At 40.0% G+C, this 22478-nt stretch overlaps 1 protein-coding gene across 1 annotated transcript in view; it reads right to left on the reverse strand.

The window, feature by feature from the left end:
• Positions 1-22478, reverse strand: part of spock1 (SPARC (osteonectin), cwcv and kazal like domains proteoglycan 1) — a 533327-nt gene that overhangs the window by 348180 nt on the left and 162669 nt on the right. The window contains exon 3 of the mRNA XM_060836813.1: positions 16858-16903. Within this exon, the coding sequence (XP_060692796.1) occupies positions 16858-16903 (46 nt within the window). The remainder of the gene's footprint in view (positions 1-16857; positions 16904-22478) is intronic.

A 22478-nucleotide genomic window follows, 5' to 3' on the forward strand; every position in this document is an offset into this window, starting at 1 on the left:
TTTCAGATCTCACCATATTTTTCCAACTGACTGGTCATTGCCTGCATAGTTCACCCTACAATTACTGACTCACCTTTATCCTCGCTTTTTGTTGCATTCTTAAAGAATTCTGGTAAATTTGTGAAACATTAATTCCTCTTTCAGAAAACTATGATGGTTCTGTCTGATTGTCACAAAATCTAATAGACGACATGTGGCTCTGCATTAGTCTGGGTTTATCTGGGTATAAAAAAGCTTGGGGTCCCTTGCAGTGTTGTGACTGAATACCAACTGTGGAAGGCATGGGTTCAAATCCTCTATGCTCCAAAGATGAGTAACAGCAAATTTGAACAGGTTGATTAGAAGTATCTCAAAAAGATTGGGTTTATCTATTTTACTCTAACATTTTGAATGCTGGAAAATCTTTTTATTAGCACCAAATTTCTTTGTTGGTCCTGAGAATTAAAGATGTCGTCTCATTCCTTAAAATTGTAAATGTTGAAGAAATTAATAATTTTTAAAATCTCTTTTTAAATTGTGTTTGAACTCAATCTTTCTTTCTCTCAGTATTCGGAGTTCTGAACCTTGCTTGACATCAAACTCGCAATTGTAACTGACACTTGACATTGCACAGTCCATTAACGATTCTTCAATCTGATTGGCTAACTGTATACACAATTGCTTACTCTATTCACACAGACTCCAGATACCCTGTAGTAGAGGTTGCCATGCAATTAACAGCAATGTCCTGACAATAACGTTCTAGGAATTGTGAAAGTCACATAAATGCCGGCTTCCGTTTCCTTACTGGTACAATTAAATCTGTCCTAATACTTTTCTCTTGAGTGTCAGAATGGTTGAAAAGAGCTGTCTCTGCCCCTTTTCTTTTCTGAACTCGATTTAATTTTGTCTGACATTCTTTTGCAAGTTAGCTCTCTCTCATTAATCAAAAGAGGATAATTATTCATGTACACATTACGGTTGAAGTCAAACATGTAATCACAGTTATTAGTGGAATGAGGCAGGACAGCTTTAAACCAATTTGTCTTTCACATCACCACCTATAGGAAAACAAAAGTGTCCATTTTACAAAATCCGTGTAAGCGAAATGTTCGAAAACATGGTACAGGTGAAAGACATTGAAAGAAAGAGACCTCCATTGAGATTTTTTTGGGGCTCAAACTGACATTACAGTAACATGATTTAGCACATCATAAAACAACAAAATAATTAACCATCCTGGGAAAATAATGAGCACTTATTAAATGTCCTGTGATCATGGGACAAAGATTTTCCATAGATGATGGCATGGAAGAAAGAGATCTAGTCACTGGAGCTGGGATGTTACCAGATTTAGAGGCACATATTCCACTGCGGCAATGGATCTGATTAAGCTAATGAAAACAAATTGCACAGTGTAGTGCTAATGAGTTCAGGATTTCAGAATATGTTTTAATTTTCTTTTCAGCATTATGGAACTTTCCAATTTACCTTTCTGCATCCCACCTCCTGAACCTGCAGGCCATGGTGAGAATATTGAGAAGATTGTGTGAGGTGGCCAACAAGCAACTTGATGATGTCGACAGCAAATTGCCCCAGTTTTCAGTCGGAAGTCTCAAACAGTGAGATGAGGTTCTCATTAGTTTGTAGTAAGAGGCCTATTTACAGGCATCAGCATCTCATTATTACCTCATCACACTCATTAATACGTCGTTTCCCATTCTCCCACCTGCTGGATAGAAACTACACAGCGATAATTCCTGACATGACGGTCAGAATGGTTACCTGGTGACTAGAGCTCACCACATAGTCCACCTGGGACACCAGTCAGCAGCATCTCAGGATATGCTCCATGGTTAGTGATGTGATGCCACATATCTCCCTGTCCACAGTTCCAGCACCTGACATCTACCAGTCTCCTCACATCATCGTGGCATAACTCCAATCCACTTATAGTATAGCTCTGCACTTCAATACCACTGGTTTCCAACTTTGTCAGTATCAAGGCACGCTTCAGTGAGACAAAGAATTTAGCAGCACTCCCACATTTTTCATACTGTGTATGCAGTATCAGAAGTTTACACAGATGTGGCTCTGGAAGCTTGTGCATGGGCAGAGAGCAGGGGTGCCACAGATCAGCAGATACTGCCTTTAAAAATCGGATTCAATGCTCTTGGGGAGATCAGAACAGAGACCTGGCTTCAATGCTCAGGTAAAATACTGCTGCTTACTAAAAGTTTCACATTACACTTCTCACCATGTGGCACAGGCACACCCGCAGAAAACTACTGCTCAGTGTTGTGCTTTGGGGCACATTTCAATGCAATGCTGCTGCCAGGACATTTTGTGCACAGGGGCAGGCACCCATGGCCTTGACCAGACTGCATCTGGGGGATCCTCCTCATCGTACTCACTAACGTGTGCCTACTTTGATGTTCACAGTGTTTCGGCCTTGCCTTTTGGCATTTTACCCCAAAGCCAAAGCTTAAAACCTCACAGTTCTTCTACCTTGTCTTTCATGTAGACACAAGTTTGTGATGGTTGTCAGTCGCGAGCAGTGAGGACACTGTTCCTCACTGGGCTGATCTCACACCTACCCCATGGGCCAGTCGAATATGCGGCAAACACACTACAGACCAGCAACCAGATGGCCATGTCTCGAGGTCTGAGAGGAGTAGCCATCAATCATGTCAGTGAGGGGGTCTCAGTGCAGGCTCTGATATCAGTCCAGGGCATTCAGCACAGTCAGTCTGCCTCTTTGGGTAGTCAGGGTGGGCAGTTCACACCACAGTCAGTCCTACAGCAAATCAGTCAGGGAGCTGTATAAAGATCAGTCAGTGATCTAGCTACTCATTATTCTGGACTTTCCATCAAAGTCAGGGGGGAGACAATTATGAAGAGTAGCAACTCCAATATGCATGTTGACTCAATACGGCTGAGTGGGAGGGGTTGTTCAATGGACAGGTTGGGTGAGAAGATGGGGAAGCTCAAAGCTGATGGGGTTGGAAGGGTGAGCTACCAGGTAGGGATTGAGTACATTTGGGAGTTCACCGAGGGTCAGAGGATGAACCTGAGACTCTCTCTGCGTAGCGTGACTGTTGTCCCTTTCCATTGTAATGGAAATACTGAGTGCTTAATGGTGTTGAAAATAGCTGTCCCTACACGTGGAGCGGATGGGGGTCAGAGTTTCATTCTGAGAGGGAAGGGCTTTACTGTCAAGCAATATGATGCCCTTCAGAAGGTGACTGCTTTACCCAGACACCCACACAATACTAAAGAAAGACACTGGTGAGCACATTCCACCATATATGATCCTTAGGCATTAATACATCACACAACATCAGGAAGAAATGCCAGTAATGGCTGTGTTGCACAAGCAATCTGTTAACAGAGAAACATGAAAGATAGGAATAGGAGTAGGCAATTTTATCCCTCCAGCCTGATTCGCCATTCAGTATGATCATGGCTGATCACTGAGCTCAATACCCTAATGTCACTCCACATACATACATACAACACAAGACATCACCTCCCCTCCAATATCCCTTGATCCCTTTAGCCCCAAGAACTATATCTATCTCCTTCTTGAAAACACAATGCTTTGGACTCAACCACTATCTTGTGTGTTCCACAAGTTCACCACTCTCTTGGGTGAAGAAATTTCTCCTCATCTCACACCTAAAAGGTTTACCCCTTATCCTCAGACTATGATCCAAGTTCTGGACTCCCCTATCATCATGAACCAGTCTCATCCTATTGGAATTTTACAGGTTTCTATGAAACTCCCTCTCATTCTTCTAAACTTCAGTTAACCAACTCTAACAGACTCAATCTCTCCTCATATGTCAGTCCAGCTATCCCAGGAATCAGTTGTGTAAATCTTCACTGTTTTCCCTCTAATAGCAAGAACATCTTTCAACAGATAAGGAGCCCAAAACTGCACTCAATATTCCAAATGTAGCCTTGCCAATGTTCTGTGTAATTGCAACAAGATGGCCTTGTTCCTGCACTCAAATCCTTGCAGTATAAAAACCAACATAACTTCCCTCCTCCTGAATCTGCACGCTTACTTTCCTTGACTGGTGCATGAGGACATCTTGGTCTCGTTGTGTCCTCAGAAGGTTTTCTTCATCCTTCCCCGACTACATTTCAGTCCAGTTGCAGGGTTCACAGCTTGGATGGAGGAAATCTGCTCCAATAGCCTGGGAGTTTTGGGCAGGTGATCCCAGAGGCTTTTATGGCTACAGGGCTCAGAAATGCCAAATGTGTCCTGCCCAAAGGCACTTTATCTACCACAAAGCTTAGGATGGCAGGCAGGATAGAGGTACAAGGCCCAACTAAGTCTGAAGTGTCCTGAGAGAAGAAGATTGGGGGCCATGTTTATGATACTTCCTCAATCTGGATGCCTACTGCACCACCTTCTCTCCTTGTGAAAAAGGGGCACTTGGCCCTGTTGCCTAGCTATTGGTGCTGAGCACCAATAGAGTGCAGCTCTGTGTGTTTATCCAGGAAACACCAAGTGTGCTGTATCTGTTTCAGGATGACAGCTGACAACCTGTCAGGGAGGAGGCAGTCAGACGCTCTCTTGCCAGAGGCAGTGTGGTGCAGATTATGTTGGTGCAGTCCTGCAACCTTGCAGTCTGTTTGCCAGTGCTTCTGACCATGCTGCCTACTGCTCCTGTGTTTGTGTGTGCGTGCTAGTGAAGTCACAAGTTGCTGATGCCATGGACTTCTCGCCTGCCTGCGGTGAGCAGCTGCCAGGTCTCTACCAATCCTCAGGGTGCCGATGGCCAGCTGCAGAGACATGGCATGATGTGCTCCAGCTGATATTCCCATAAATCTAGCAAAAATACCCATTGACGCGACAGAATCTGAACTGGTGGAGATGTAGGAGGCACCCTTATCATTACAGTTGATTATTTTTCAGCACTTGTTAGGATTTCTTAGTTTTCTACTTAAACAGTGCATCTTGTGCATGAGTGTGGAATCACAGATAATAATCTCTGGATTTCCATGTTTATTTGCACATCTGTAGATGTCAGAAATTGATGCTATTTTCACAGGTCTACTGATAGCGAACAATAACCATTTTGCCATCATCACAACGGCAAAATCCAATAGTTCCAGTTAGTTTCTAATGCTACTTTACAACTATGATCTCTTCAAAACAACCCAAACTGAATGCAACCCATGAGTATTTCTCACAACCAAAATCTTTGCTGGAATGTATTGAGAGAAAATGTGTTCTTACTTTGACCATGTGCAGACAGTTTTAAAATACAACTTTAATTCTACTCCATAGGCCAACAAACTGAGCGTTTTGATTTTTCGCTTCTGCAAAACGTTGTTAAGAAATAAATAATATATTGCTTTCAAAACTTCGCAAGCCTAATAAACTGAAGAGATTTGGGTATAACTCACACTTACATTAAAAATCAATGTCTTTTATTACCAAGTACGCCTATTTCTGAATTTAAAAGCTAGCTGCGGAAAGATCAGTTCTCTACTATTCTCATGAAGTAATATTATGCACACATTCATTATTCATTTGCACTATGTATTTTGTAGGCCAACAACTGCAAAATAGATTTAATGCAGATTTAGTATGGAATACCCCGAATTGTCTTTTATATTGGTCAACCAACGAGTAAATGAATCTGTACAGTTATTTTAATGTCATTAAACAAGTCATTACAAAAGGACAACAAATGTGGGCCAAGCCAACAAGGTTCACATCACCACATGTGAATGAAACATATACTGATTTAAACTCTGCTGACAACTAAAAAAATACAGTAATCATCTGAACAAAAAAAAAATTGCAGAGTTACAATGAAGAAAAAGACAGTGGGAACAGCTGCAATAGTTCTTCCAGAAAGCTGGCATGGACACCACCGACTGAGTGGCCTCCTGCTGTACTGTAATCGTCCCCCAATTAGAAAATGACCCTTTTACTGTTGTGCAGCTGGACGTGACTGCTGTCACCTGGTTCCATTCGTAATTGCAGCCAGAGAGAGAACAAATTTTGAACATACTTTTAATAAGAATTAGGAGCAGCAGTAGGCCATTTGTCCCCTCGAGCCTGCTCCAGCATTCAACAAGATCATTGCTGATCTATTCATTTTAGAAATTTCACATGCCCGTCCATCCCTGTTAATTTTGAATTCTGACTGAAAATTCTTCCAACAGAGGTGTGAAGGGAGAAGACAAGGATGCTAACAGAAGGAAAGTGCGCTGTCACAACCATAACTGGTATGTCTGCAGTGTGGCCCTTGAACTGGAAATCTCATCCTTCGTTTAGTTCCCTTTTAATTTTTTGATTGTTCCATTTTTAATAATGACCAGCAGCAAGGTCTTAGCTTTAAATCAGATGAAAGGTTAATTTACCACACAATTATTGCCAAAGTTACTCAGAAATAAGATACCATTACTAGATAAAATGCACAAACAAAGATGAAAAGTAGGTACAGATAAAAGATACTTAGAGAGATGAACTTAATCTTAGTCCATTGCCATTATGGATCTTTTACTTGCTTATAGATTCTCTTTCCAAAGAAATTAAAAACTTGAAGTCAGAATTCAGCAACTGTGATAGCTTCTATAGTTGAATAGTTAGAGGCTGATTGCATTGGTGGACTCAGCAGTTACAGCAGCCTTTGGGAGTGTATGGTATCTTGTTCTGCATTGGTTCTAGTTACGACACTTTAGCCAGAACTGTGGTTATTTTCTCAAATCCTTTCTCCTTTGAACTATGAAATCTGTCTGTGATGGTGTCGCAGAAATCTTCCTGCACGGTTCTATTTTAAAATGACATGTCACAAAGTCTTATGCAGATCAAATTTAAGATGCCTGCTCTGTTAACTTTTGAGAAAGTATTGTCCCATAAAGCAAAGTCAATTATGCAGGATTCTCTTGTGTTTTTATTTCGGAAGTTTTGTTCTCAAGAAGGGCCCATTGTATTGTCCAAGGGTTAATTAAATTCCAAAGTGCTTCCTTTGTGATTGATGTTGAGATGACATTTCAGTGCCTGTCTTTCTGGCTCAAGTAAATCGACAGGGATAGTCATGTGACACCTGGCAGCTTTTTTTTTAGAAGTTGTGTCTATTTTAAAAGGTCAGATTAGTGTTCTTCACACGTAATTACACAGTCATGACAGGCACTGACATAGGATTAGGTGAGGCTATGAAGGATTTGTGGTTGAGGAGTAAAGGCTTTAAATTAATTTCATTGAGAAATGGAGAGCCAATGTAAATTAGAGAGTATGATGTGAAAGCCAATAACCAAGCTTTTCTCTCTACACACACTTCCAGATTAGATTCCTTACAGTATGGAAACAAGCTCTTCGGTCCAGCAAGTCCACACCGACCCTCTGAAGAGTAACCCACCCAGACCCATTCACCTATCCTACATTTACCCCTGACTAATGCACCTTACACTATGGGCAATTTAGCATTGCTAATTCACCTAACCTGCGCATCTTTGGATTGTGAAAGGAAACCGGAGCACCCACAGGAAACCCACCCAGACATGGGGAGAATGTGCAAACTTCACACAGACAGTTGCCTGAGATGAGAATTGAAACCGGGTCCCTGGCACTGCGAGGCTACTGAGCCACCGTGCCACAGATGTCTCTGTTTCTCCAGCATTTTCTATTTTCCTTCAGATTTCCAGCATCAGCAGTTCTTTGCTTTCATTATTATGATATTAAAGCTATCAAGCTTAGAGTAAAGGCTAAGAGTCTTAATGTAAGGGACAGTGAGGTGGCAAATTCACAGAAATTAAAGTCAATGATTCTGCTGATGAAGAAGATATAGGAATTAAACGCTCAGGTTGGCATGAACTAAGTAGTAATGTTGCATAGTGCATGCTTCAAATTGTTTGAGGATCCAAGAAGGGATACAGTGAACGACACAGAATTCAGTTGGAAGAAATTACAGCTCAACTATGAGTTTATGTCAGACATGCAATTTGACATGAGAGTGTGGCACTTGAAAAGCACAGCAGGTCAGGCAGCATCCGAGGAGCAGGAAAATCAATGTTTCAGGCAAAAGTCCTCCATCAGGAATGAAAGGCTTTTGGCTGAAACGTCAATTTTCCTGCTCCTTAGATGCTGCCTGACTTGCTGTGCTTTTCCAGTGCCACACTCTCAACTCAAACCTCCAGCATCTGCAGTCCTCACTTTCACCTATGCAATCTGACACCACAGGGACTGTTGTGAAACAGAGAATTGGTGGAATCTGCGTACATATGGAGTCACTGAGGGAAATACATTGATGAACAGGGGAAAGCAGCCGAAGAATAATACTTCTGACATTCCTGAGGTGGGTCATGCAAAATTTGGAAGTAACATCATTATTGGTGATGGATTGGTTGCATTTGAACAGTAAAATTGAAGCAAATCTTGGTAGAACATTGTTCAACTGCATAGTGATGCACTTGAGGGGAAGTGGATTTGAATGCTGTGACCACAATAGACATTTCTAGTGTTACTTCCAGGCCAGAAATTGGATAAAATGAATTGTAAACCAATAATATGGAGAGTTAACCACATCACTGGAAAGTGATCACATCTCTAAGGACTGCAGACAAAAAGCTAGTTTAAAGATGAGGCACTGGCTGGGTAAAATAGTGCAGATAAGGGAATGATTTCAATAATTATAAACACAAGGGATAATGCCTAAACAAGGGGAACCAAATTACAGTGTTAATGAGAAACTGTTGATGTAAGAAATTGTGTCATAAAAACTTGAAAGAGTAATAGGTGGTAAAATGAAGACAAGTTAGTTGTGAAGTGATTTGGGATTAGAAGTGATTATTAAGAGGATGGAAGCAATGATGATAATTTATTATTTCAAGCCAGAAAAAAAAATCAGTTTGCCACCGCAGGCCAGAAGTATATTGAACAGAAGCCAAAGTACAGCCTCACTAATGTATTTATTGACAGCACTACCTGCTACAAAAAGTGATCTTAATAGATGTTTCTCATATCATGAAACCGCGTAAACTTTTCTCTTGAAGGCAAGAGAGAGAAAATTGAGTTTCCCATGAAAGTTAATCAATATCGAGATGATAAAGCATGACACCATTCACACACATTTTTTAAAAAGGAAAATTATGGTACAATTGTTAGTTTAGTACATAATCTAATCCTTTTGCTTATACAGGAAGAATGCTTTACTGCTATTGTGCACATTCCTTATGGAAAACCTGTTGTTTATGAAAAATCTTTTGACAGCTTGCATGCTGTGTCAGTATAGCAAATGGTTTCTCTCTGTGTAAATTAATGAGATTTGAAAAGTTTATATGACATTGCTTAATAATTTGAAGATAAAACTTTCAGAATTGCTTTAACCTATAATAAATGGGTGCTGTTCGTGAAACAGCATAATGCTACTTTTTTATTGACTCATGGGGTGTGAGCATTGCTGGCTGGGACACTTAGTGCCAATCCCAAATTATCATTGTGAAGGTGCTTTATTAGCTGCAGTTTAAATGAACTCACAATGCCATTACAGAGAGTGCAACATTGAACAAACAGTGATATATTTCCAAGTCAGGATGGTCAGTAGCTTGGAGGAAAACTTGCATGTGGTAGTGTTCCCATATATCTTCTATCCATCTTCTTCTAGAAGGTAATAGTTATAGGTTTAGATAGTGCTGTCTCAGAGACTTGGTGGATTTCTGCAGTGCATTCTGTAGATGGTACAAGCTGCTGCTACTGAGTGTCAGTGGTAGAGGGTGTGAATGTTGTGGGTATGTTGCCAATCAAGCAGGTTGTTTTCATTGGATTGTACAAAGCATATTGCATGTTGTTGGGGAATATTCTATCACATTCCTGACTTGTATATAGTGGACAGGCTTTGAAGAGTCAGAAGATGAGTTATTGCTGTAGGATCCCTAACTTCTGACCTATTGTCATAGCCATGATATTTGTAGTTCAGTTCCTGGTCAATGGTAACCTCCATAATGTTGTCAGTGTGGGATTCATCAATGGTGACCCCGTTGAATTTGAAGGAGCGATGGCTAGATTCCCTCTCCATTAAGACTGCCATGCCTGGCACTGATGTAGTGCAAATGTTACTTGATATTTGTTAGTGCAAACCTGGATGCTGTTCAGTTCCAGCCATATTTAGATATGGACTACTTCAGTACCCGAGGAGATGCAAGTGGTGTTGAACATTGATAATTGCGCAATGAACATCCCCACTTCTGAAGACATGATGGAGGGAAGACTATTGAGGAATCAGCTGAAGGTGTTTGGGCCCAGGACACTACCCTGAGGAATTCCTGCAGAGTTGTCTTTGACACTTGAATAAATGGTACAGATCACATGGCAATGCTCAGGAGACACAGGCTCAAATCTCGTGAAACATCAAATTCATTTAACAAATCTGAAATAAATGTCCATTCTCAGTGATGATGCCCATGAAAAAAACTGCTAATTGTTGTAAAACCCATCTGTTTCTCTAAGGCCCTTTAGGAAAATTATCCATCCTTAAAGAGTCTGGCCTACATGTGACTGCAGACCCACAGGAATGCAATTAATTCTTAACTGCCCTCAGAAAGGCATAGCAAATCACTCAAATCAAGGGCAATTAGTGGTGGATAAGAAAAGCTGACCGTACCGCATCCCACGAAACAATAAAGGGAAATAAAATTCCAGTTTCTTTGAAGAGGGTTATCAATCTTGCTTTTCATCAGAGGTAAAGTATTTGTTTTACTGAAAGACTCACCAATTGTACCTGTAATACTGATGCTCCACTACATAAAATCGATATATAGATGGAAACGATCCTTTATTTACATGAACAATTTTTCAAAACCTGCCTTACCATGCAAATGATACTTCTCTTGTCATTATATCTCTGTAATGTTCAATCACACTGTCTGGGCAGTAACTTGATAGGGTAGACCATTGCCCAATTTTATTCCATTGAAATCAATGGTAGATTCAACAAAAGTAAGGTGGTGTTGTTGGTGAGTTGATCCAACCCCCCTCCCGAACCAAGATTGCACCAAGGTATTAAGGTTGACATTATCAACTACTCTCTTCTCCCCCGACATCTCCCAAGATAACTGGTGTCAGTTTACAAAGGAAGACTGGTTATCACTGTTGTATATCCTTCCTACTCCTAAAAAGAAAGAAATCGAAACACTGCCATTTAAAATACCTTGAAATCTGCCAAGCAATAAAAAAAAGCAAACTTGTTGGTGCTGCTAAAAGTCAAGAAGAAATTTTAACTCTGTCCACCAAGGTGAAGCTAGTGTTCAGGCAGGCAAGAAGTTAAAATCTGAACTCAGGAGTGTTTGTGTTGCATTGTCAGGTGCATCATTCTCTGGACTGTGGACAGTGTTAGCACTGTAATATAAACAGAAAGCACTGTAGAAACTCAGTACTGCAGGTTTGACAGCATCAGAGGAACAGAGTCCAATATGATTCTTCTATGAAACTTTTACAACTCTTCTGTTTTGGATCCTTTTGTTATTAGTTCTCTACTTTGTGAAATGGCAAGATTATCAGAATAAACTTTGTCTAAACAATGAAGAATGTTCGCACTGTACATTGTTTAAATGTTTGGGAATGTTATGTGTTGTGTAACCATTGGAGAACTTAGTGCATTGTCTAAATGGTGAAGAATGTTAGTGCCGTACATTGTCTGAACTCTGAGGGCTATTCCTGCATTGCTACAATGCGTGGACAACTGTCTCTGTATTGTGTCATGACAGATTTTAAGTTTCATCATTTAATTGTGAAACCATTTCATGGTCTAAACTGGTTTGAAGAAAAGGACAAACCACACGCACAAAATTTACCACTTTACCAACAGATATTGAATCCAAGAAATTGAGTCAATGTCAAGTAAATTGCATTTCCTCTTCTGATTCAACCTTGGATGATAAGTGATCATCTAGAACATCACAGGTTGTCCTCAATTGTCTAGCTTAGAAGGACAATAAATGCAGACTTGGGAATTACAAACAGCAGCTGCTTTTGAACAACAGAGTGAAAGAAGACAAATCTATATGTTGTAACAAGAACTGGAAATACTTTTCTCCCCTTATTTCTCTGAACATCTTGGAAGACAGCTTCGATGAAAAAGCAAACTGGGGGATCAACAATTCTTACAATACAATGACTTTGTGAGATGTATTTTGTCCTGGTTTCTTTCTGAGGAGAGGTTGAGACAGAGGTACCGAGTGGGGTGCTCAAAGCCAATACAGTAAACAGCTCATAAGACCTTGGGATTTTTTTTTTTAAAGTTGGAACAACAGAACCAGTCAGAATGGGTGGGATCAAGCTCCCACAGAATCAGGACATTTAGTTTAGATTTCAATAGCAGTTGCTGGGACCTTGAAGTTGGATATGGAAGCTCTTTTTCCTCTCTCTGTTACAGTTAAAGACTGGTGGTCTCTCCCTGCTTCTAGAATTACATGTGAGACAATCTATTTTACTGACTTTGCCAAGGTGTACTTGTTGGATGTTTCTATATTGGAACAGATAATGAGTAGTTTATTATTTTGTTAAGTATTTCAATAGAGTTACAGTTAAACCAATTATTTTATTTTGTTTTGTCTGTATTTTGATATAAAGTGTATTTTATTTCAAGCCTGATAGTTTGACTTATCGAATTGCATCTGGAATGCAATGCCTGGCACTTGCCTTTAACATAAGAAAAAGTTAAGAGTCCAGGCATGTTTTGAAAGAGTTTGGTCTGATCTATAACACAATTCATCTATAACCTGAAGATATGAACAAACATCACTACTTCCAAGAGTACTAGTCAACAATTAAACATCTTTGATCTTCTGTTACAAATCTAACACACCAGGACTCTAAGAGCTAAGCTAAGTAGTCTTTATTCTTCTTGTCTGCACCAGACACTACTTCATTATTAAACTTAGTATCTGTGTTTGATGTCCCATTTTGTTTTTTTTAGTTAGTATGTTAAGGACCAGATCAAACTCCCTCAAAATATATTAAGAAGATAGCCTAGATTTCAAGTTTTTCTTATTTTTAACAACAAGTGGAAGGTGTTGTATTCCAGGTGCAATTCGGTTGGTCAAACTATCAGGCTTGAAGCAAAACACACTTCATTCTTACACTACAATTAAAATGCAAACAAAAGAAAGAAGAATTGGAATAATGTAACTCTAATGGAAAACTTAATAGAATAATAGATTACTTAGCAACTAAATAGCAACTGTTTCAATAAAGCAGCGTCCCTTAGGCACACCTTTGGCAAGGGCAAATTCAGTAAAATAGATTGTCTCACGTGCAGTCCTCCAGTCCATGAGGAAAGAACATCAAGAGAAAACTTAGAAAGAGAGAGAGAGAGAGAGAGAGCTCAAGTATTTTGCTACAGTAGGGAGAAATGTATAGCACCTTTCAAACCCCAACAGCTACTGAAAGTTAAACTAAAATTGCTGCCTCACAGTGCCAGGGACCCAGGTTCGATTCCAGCCTTGGGTAACTGCCAGTGTGGAGTTTGCACATTCTCCCAGTGTCTGCGTGGGTTTTCTTTGGGTGCTCCGGTTTCCTCCCACATTCCAAAAGATGTGCAAGTCAGGCAAATTGGCCATGCTAAAAAAAAAGCCCATAGTGTTAGGTGCATTAGTTAGGGGTAAACGTAGGGAAATGAGCCTGGGTGGGTTACTCTTTGGAAGATAAGTGCGGATTTGTTGGGCCAAAGGGCCTGTTTCCACACTGATAGAAATCTAATCTAAACTCCTGGTTCGTGGTAGCTTGACCTCACCTCTTCAACTTGCTTCTATTGTTCAAACATTTAAAAAATCCCAAGGCCTCACAATCTGTTTATTTTTGGCTTGAGCGCCTCCATCTCAACCTGTTTTCATGAAAAAAACCAGAACAAAATACACTTCTTAAAACCATAATGTAGTCATAGTAGGTAATAAAACACCTTTCTTTCATGCAAGAAAACCTTGTAATTGGTTACTTAATTTTGACTGGTACCGCATTTTAATTTCAATGTGATAATTGCTTGCTAAAACAAATTAAATATCTGTTGCAACCGATTGAAAAGTGATTAAAAAGAGGGGTGTCAAATGATCCTTTCTCATCTGCTCATAACAGTTGTAAAGAAGATGAAGTCTGCCTCCAAATTCTGCAATTGACTGGACCAAATTATACATTGCAGCATTGCAGACTAGTGTTTTATCCCTGGGATCCACTTACACCTCCCACTTCCTATCTTTTCAGTTTACCAGAATATAATTGCATAGACTAATCCCTTTCCTAACATATTGAAGTTTTTAAAAAAAGTATGATTAATTGTGCATTTTGTACTTGCCATAATGGTTTGTCAAAGCTGCAATTCCTACATTCATTTTCAAGTCACATGATTATTTGTTACATTGACCAATTGATTGAATTCAATAACAGTATGTTACAACTAATTTTTCAATTATTTTAACTGAAACATAATCTAACTAAATGTTCCAATAAATTGGCAATTTTAGCATAAACCTCAGTATTATTCCAAAACCAACATTAAAGCAAATTATTTTACTCAGTTGTTTGCATCCATGATAAAGACCAACTGCAAAATTTTCTCCTTCTCAAACTTGCTGATCCATCTGTGCTCATGTTTCTGTCCCAGCCGTGAAACAAGCTGGAAGAACAGAAATTCTGCTTCCACGTAGACAGGTTACAGCTTTCTAGACTCAGCACTGTGAATAACAACTTCAGTCCACAAACTCTGGTTTATTATTGTCTTTCCATTTTGTGGAAAGTGTATATATGTTGCTTTCAAATTTCTGCTTTCAGTTAGAGTTGATTAATAGATAAAGTCGCCATAATCCCAGAGGACCAGAGAGCTGTTCTCTCACTAGAGAGACACAGAGAGAAAAAAAAACAGAGAGCTGACTGGTGATGGTTTAATCTGTGGTCCACCACACATCAGACTTGGAGAGAGCTCAAGAAGACAGGACCTTCATAGTGGCCTCAGTTGTTATGGAAGTTTAAGCTGGTCCCAGTTGCATTGCTAACCAGCCATCAAGGCAACTAAACCAACCGACCTCTGGCTGACCTACATTCTGCTGGTAACACCTACTCTGCACCTATGCTATATGCTGCCACACATGGTGGGTGGGCATGGAGAATTATGCAGAAAACTATTAATCAAACCTCAAGCATTGGGAAAACCATAAACGATTAAATGAGTTGGTATAAAGTAACTCATTCACTAATGGCAGGAATTCAGAAACATGCTTAATTGCCCACTAGTCTATGGTTTAAATTTGATGTGGTGTGCCTCCCTGATCTAATAAAGTTTATTCAAGTCACACGTAACTTCAATACCCAATGACTGAAAGCTTAGTTGGCAACTTATGATTCACTGGTACGGTCCTTTGGTTTTCCAGGAGGTTGAGTTGCAGGTTGATAGATTGTTCTGGAAAGCTTTGTTTGCATAGAAACTTGACATTCTGAGGGGCAGAGCCTCTGACAGGAAATGCAGAATACAAAAATACTGGGTCCAAAATCTAAAGGGGGAGCGATTCACCAAGATGTAGAGGGACCATTCCTTAAAGTGCCATCACAGGTCTGCATTCTGAAGAGCAAGACATGTGGAAGACTGTGGAACTGCAGAGGTCACGGCAGAATGGAGATCATCTCTAATGTCTTCATCTTCGAGCGCTGGAGGAGAAGCGCTGGCTACTCCACAATATTTCAGATCTCAGTTGAACCCATTGATGCCATGAAAAGTGTGATTGCAGAGGGATCATCTCCCTGAGGTTTCATGTTTATTAGGAGTATTAGAAATTTTAAAATGCATTTGAAGATTTAAACTGAACAGTTTTCTCAGAAAAACATGCACTATTTCCAACAAAAACACTGAATTGGTAGCCCTTTAAATATGGCATGGCTCTGCAGAACCATCAAAAGATTAGGTTTCCCAGCATTGGAGCTGACCTCTGCCAATGTGATCCAGTGAATCAGCCTGTGTCACACACACCAATGTGCTTGCCACTGTGGAATCAGGTTGAGTTGACCACCAAGGACACCAGATAACATCCAGGCCCACTGTGGTTACCACAAGGGAAGGACTAAATCCAGGCCCAACTGTACACAACAATTCCTCCTCCTAAACTAGAGTATTCCTTAAACACTCTTTACTTAAAAGTGACAGAGTGAATTTGTGTTGTCAGCCTTTCATCTTTTTATAGCTATTCTTAGATAATGTCCTCGTGATACAAGCCATGGCTATTGAAGTAAAATCAATTTAAAAGAAAAATCTGTTAGTTTGCTATCATTTTGCTCATTGTATTCATAATTTCACTTACAATGTCTTTCTGCATGCACTACATTTCAAATCGCATGTTTTAGAAAGAATAAAACCACCACTATGATTGGTCTACATCTGCAAGAATTATGTATCTCTGTGAATGTATCTGTGACCAACAAAGAAATAAGAGATATTGATTCTGATAATTATACACACTGCCAGGCTCATAAAATACTTGCGGATTTCACAAAAATCAATTTAATTGAAGATTCTTCCAGCACAGTTCAAAGGCTGCTTCAATGTTCATACTCACACAACAATTTACATTGTGTAATACAAAAAACCCAAGAAGTGTTACTTTTATGCCTTTTCTTTGCAAAATTTGAAGATTTAAATTACATTTGAACAGATAATATTTTTAAAACTAATGCTATTTTAAATGAAAGAAAGCAAAAAATGTACTTTTAAAAATCATGTACAAGTCCTTTCATATTTCTGAGATAAGTAAACTTAATTTTTTAAAAAAAAGTTATTATGTTCCTGCTCAAACCTCAATTCAATATTGTCTGGTCATTTCTTAATATAACTCAACAATCTATAGATTTCAGTGTTTTAGGATTTGAAGAAGTCATACCTTGATCAAACGGCTTGCTGGGATTCCAGCTTCTGAAATAATCGTCCTAAAAGAATAAAGAGAAATTTAAAAATCAATAAATTCCTAATAATTTATGTTGTCATATTGTCTTAAGATCTTTAAAAGACAGACAGTATAAATGAGTAAAACATGTCTACATTATGGCTTAATTAACTTCTAAATAGCTGTGGATTGCACTTTAGCATTAGCCTACTAAAACAGGAGTGGATTATCACTTGCTGTGATGGAAGGGCATGTGTGCTTTGATAATCCCTTCAGCGATGCAGTCAGGAGCTGGTAAGGTCAAGGGGCTGTGGCCCATCAAAATTGAAGAAGTCCTCAATGGCAGAACAAGTGAAGAAAGATTGTTGTGGCTAACGGCAAGTTGCATTGAGTTTATTGGAGGGATTCTTGCCATACAGAGATTCCTTACTATATCTTACCAAATACACCTCATTAACTACCTCCCATAACCCAATGGCGTCCAGTGCCCAGCTCTAGTCAAATCTTACCACATGCCTTTTCTGGAACAGCACTGCTTATTCAACAAAAGGCTTGCATCTCTTTACCTGCAACAACTTTAAAAGCACACTGTGCACCGGGACAAACAGTGTTAGTCTGAAGCAGACTTGTACAGTTCCTGACATGTCTCCTAGACATAACAGGTAGGGGAAATTGGTGCTCATTTTGCAACCTGGTGATATGGCGGACAGGGTGATGCAAAGGCGGGACATCAACTTCCCACAGGATCACACCAAGTCAACATCCTGCTCCACTATGCCAGCATAAATTTTCTCCAATTCCTCACACCTACTCTATCTTTGCTTTTGTACTCAGCTCACAACAAGGTTCACGCTCTACCATTCTTCCGACACTCACTGTCACTCACCCAACCTCCAATGACACTAATCCTGCGTGCTCACCCCGCTGCCTACTCACTTGCTCAGGATAACCCACCATCGGTATCCAAAGTAACAGTTGTGCCACCAAATTCATCTCCCTTAATATCTGTCTCTTTTTCATTCCGGGTGGGTGACAGTCCCCAGCTGGGCAGAAAGAGTCAAGACAGGTGGTTGATAGTTCAACATTTGGCTCCTTGCCCCTTATGAGGATAGGACCTTGATGCCGACTGCCCTGAGAGACTGACTGATGGTGAAGAAGTCCCTGAACTAGCAATGGAGGCTGCTCTTGACTTATTGTGTCAGTATGACAGGAAATGAACAGGCCGAAGAAGCAGCCTGATGCAGCCCATGAGCTGGGTGTGTGTCCCTCACAGCAGTTTCCTTACTGTGGCATTACAATGAGAGTTGCCAGTGCAGCCCAAGGTGCAGCATTGAAGTACAGAGTGAGCATACTGGAGATGTGCCATGGGAATCATAAATGCCAGCATATATCAGATGTACAATCACATGGTCATGGGATGTGGGTGGCCAATGCCAATGGAGCATGTCCTGAGATAATGAGGCCCGTATCCAATATGGTGGTCCTTTGTAAGAAATGGCAAGCTGAAGTCACGCACTCTGACCTCCATGTTAAGAATTCTCAATGTCCAGTTTGTATCATGCATTTGGAAAGATAGGAAGCTAAATATTGATGAGGCAAGCTAGACCATTAACAAGGCATTTAACAAACTATATTCCCCCTTAATTGGCCACTCACTGATCCTTAGCTGGGCAAAAGCAGAAAAGATGCACTGAGCAGCTCATGAGTTGAGATAGACCTTGCTGGATCTCTTGTCAGATTCTTCCCTTAATCTCACCATAGCCCACAATGCTCATTGCTCCACCGCATGTGTCTCACCAGCTGCACAAGTGGAAGAAGGTTGCAGTGGCAAATTTGGCCATATCACGGAAAACTGACACCAATCAGTCAAATTTGTGTGAGCAATGTGGCCTAAGTTTTCACCCCTGAAACAAAATCATTCACATTTTTCTAACAGGGTCCATTTGCTGAGTCCAGTGATGGTAAATTGTCCATGGGGACGGTGGGGGCTGTGAACTTGGGTGTCTCTAGTCAGAAATTTGCACCGCGGTGACAGATACATGGAAGTGGTTGGAGAGAGCTATCTTTGGGCAGCAGCATCTGTGACTGACTTTCTTCTTGAGGATTCCATCCACTCAACCTAAATAGGAAGGACTAGAAAAAGTGCCCTAAAGATTGGTTGCCCCACTTTCTCCTGTGGAGTTACCATCTTTGTGGTAAAAGAAAGAAAACATTAAAATTTGGAACCTTGAATGTTAAAATACTCATGGATAACCTTATGGGAGAGTGTCTAGAAAGAAAAAGAAACTATAATTGCATGAGCTACCCATACTCCATAATGATATCAGTACCCTCAGTGAGATCTGCTTTCCTAGGAAGGGGCACTTGAAGGGACATAAAAGGGGTCTAGTTTTTACTGTATAAATAAACTTTGTCACCATGGACTTGTCTATCTAGAATAGGCTCTTTGATACACTGCCGATCTCCTCAATTGTATAAATGAAAGACTCATAACACTCCACCAACTCAGTCATAATCAATATGTCACCATTATCTGTGCTTATTCACTGACCCTCAACTCCGATGAAGATGTTAAGGAACTGTCCTACCTCAACTTGATGCAATTTTCATTGCTACTACAAAAGGAGGAAAGATCATCCTTCTGAGGGACTTTGCTAGCAGGGTTGGCCTTCACTCCAACGCCTAGAACACAACCATGAGGAAAGAAAAGAGGGTGGAAAAAGCCAATACAAATGATAGCCTCTTCTTGACAAAGAATGGTTTAGTTCAAACAAACACTCAACATTCTCACTCAGTCACTCAAGATTTAGACCAAAACCTTCTCCTGGGCAGACGAAAGTAAAACCACATGGAAGCATCCTGAGGCAAAGGATATCAACTCCTGGATCATCTAGAAACTCTGCACACATCCAACTCAATCCCAGAACAAGAGGATCAAAAATGAAGCCAGGAGTAACAGGCTCCTGTGCCTAGGCTATTGTCAACAAGGCTGACTTGATGGAAACAAAGATGGAAGAGGTGACCTCCCAAAAACAAAAATGAGCAGCTTTCATTGCTTGAGAAAATAAGCCAAGATTGCAAGCCAAGAAGGCAGCATCACAGCATCTCACGTCTGAAGCACAAAGACAAACCGAAACGATTAATGTCATGTGGTGGGAAGAGAAAGCCCAAGAGATCCAATTATATGCTTCCCATCATGATATGCAAGGCTTCTTTGCAGTTATTAGGGCCACTTACTGATGAAAGACAAATGAACAGTATCCACTTTGCTCACAGGATTGTGCTTCGCTTGCTAAGAATGACAACATCATCTGTCAATACTGGAAAAACACATTTGGAGTGATTCCTTCATTGTGAATTTAAAGTGACAACAGACTCTCTTCAGGCTATTGCCCAGTACCTTGTGGTGGAATCTATGGGTGAACCAACATCAGCTGGAGAGCAGAACTATAAAACAGATGAAAAATAACAATGCCTGTCATACTGACAGTCATCCAGCTGAGGTTTTCACAGTTAATGAATTTTGCTCATATCAACACTCATACATTTGGGAAGAAAAATAATTAATCCCTGGAATGTCAGGAATATGATAATAGGAATGATTTTCAACAAGGTGAAAAAACTGCTTTGGAAATTCTCAAACTGATTCCTTCTTGTCCACAGCATGAAAAATCCTGAAATCCATTCTCCTGAATAATCTTTTTCGAGCTGGGGATATCCTTCCAAATACAGAGTATAGATTTAGATCTTCCAGAGAAACCTCAAATATCATCTTTGATGCGCAACAATTCCATGAAAAAATGCCAAGAACACCAACTAGAATTCTTCATTACATTTTTCAATCTGACCAAAACATTTGACCCAGTAAACCGTGAGGCTCTGTGGGGTTGTGATCACAGAATCTGCAAGTCCAAGGAATTCTTTCCAATTCTGAATGATATGAATACAACTATCAGTACAATGTTAGCATTGAATAACACGATGCTGGATATCCTGGATGTGAAGGCGGACTTTATATCAACAAGGCCTACCATCGATCCTTCTATTGCTACTGTCATGACGAGGTACTTCTGTGACAAATAAATGAGTTGAAGTTTTTTTTTCCTCTTGTTGGTTCTCTCACCACCTAACAGTGGCCTAGCCTAACAGCAATGCCCTATAGGACTCAACCATCTTCATCAGGAGTGATACTATCACTAAATTACTTTGAAATCCTCCAAGTATATTCTGTGCCCTTGCCACTTTTGATGTATCTCCAAAGTAGCCTTCAAAATGGAGGAGTACTTATTAGTTAGTTGGAGGAAGTATGGTAGTTGATAATCAATAGGAGGATTCCTTGCCTATGTTGAGTCTAATGCCATGAGATGTCAAGTCGTTAGAGTCTATGTTGAACACTCCCAAATCAACTTTCCCTGACTATATCCAGAATCTCTTGTGGTTCGGTCCATCTAATAGGATAGTGTACACCCAGAGATTGTTATATTAGCTACTTACTTGATCAAAGGTGTATTAAATATTGCACAGATGGGAAATATTTTAACCTTAGTCAGCTACATGCTAAAATTAAGTTGAACATTATAGATATACGTGACCATTGGAATGGAGATAACTGGAGGGTAATTGCTCATTTGATTTGCAAGTCCCTCAATTTTTTTTCAATTCTGCATTCAAAAGACTTGGCCTGTTCTTGAATGTTGACAAAACTCATATCAACCCACACTTGGTCAACCAAATATTCCAGCACCCCGTAAACATTTTCTGAGAGATACTCGGGGCTATGTTGAGCATTTATGACATCCCAGCAGCCACCTCTTGCAGAGGCCACTGATGATGAGAAGACACACCAATGGAGCTGTGCTCATCTTTGTCAAACTACAACAGGCAACTGTTAACAACCAAGTCCTTTACATGTCAACAATAGCCCTACTGCACAGAGTAGTTGTTGGCACTACACTCCTGTACAGCAGTGAGATCTGGACTGTGTATCAGTAACAGACAAAAAGTGATCAAGTAATATCATCATTCAGCTCCTGCCACACTCTCAGTATTGAATGGAAGGGATTTCAAATAAATGCTGCAGTGCTTCTTGTAACTGGCTCCACAAGTGTTCAGGCAAAACTCCTAAAAACAAATCAATTTTGACACATTGAACGCTGGATGGCAAAAAAAGCATCTTCATTACCAGGCTCTCCTTTTCAAACTCTCAAATATTTTCCAATTTTCAGAGAGAGGGTGAAGTCCACAGAGAGGTGAAGATGAACTGTTTCAGTTTTAGTAATATTAATTCAATACTAATTTGTTCAACATTTTACCATTTATGCAAATTGTTAAGTAACTTATTTTGTAATTCAAGATGGTGCTGTAACATTGTGACATTATCCACTTTTCACTGTATCTAGGTACAAGTGATAATATAATGAAGAAACAGATAAATAAATAGATGGTCAATGTTCGAGAAGATAAAGGAAGCACTCTGAAGCTCTCCTTAAAGTGTGACAGTATCGACACTAATAACTGGGAGGAGCTTGCCCCAATGGTTCAACTTGCCCATTAAATGGCATAACATTTTGAGTCACAACATCTTAATAATGAGGCAGAGCAGTGGTAGAGAAGGAAAA

Source organism: Hemiscyllium ocellatum, chromosome 16 (genome assembly GCF_020745735.1).
Source record: "Hemiscyllium ocellatum isolate sHemOce1 chromosome 16, sHemOce1.pat.X.cur, whole genome shotgun sequence".
NCBI classification, from domain to species: domain Eukaryota; kingdom Metazoa; phylum Chordata; class Chondrichthyes; order Orectolobiformes; family Hemiscylliidae; genus Hemiscyllium; species Hemiscyllium ocellatum.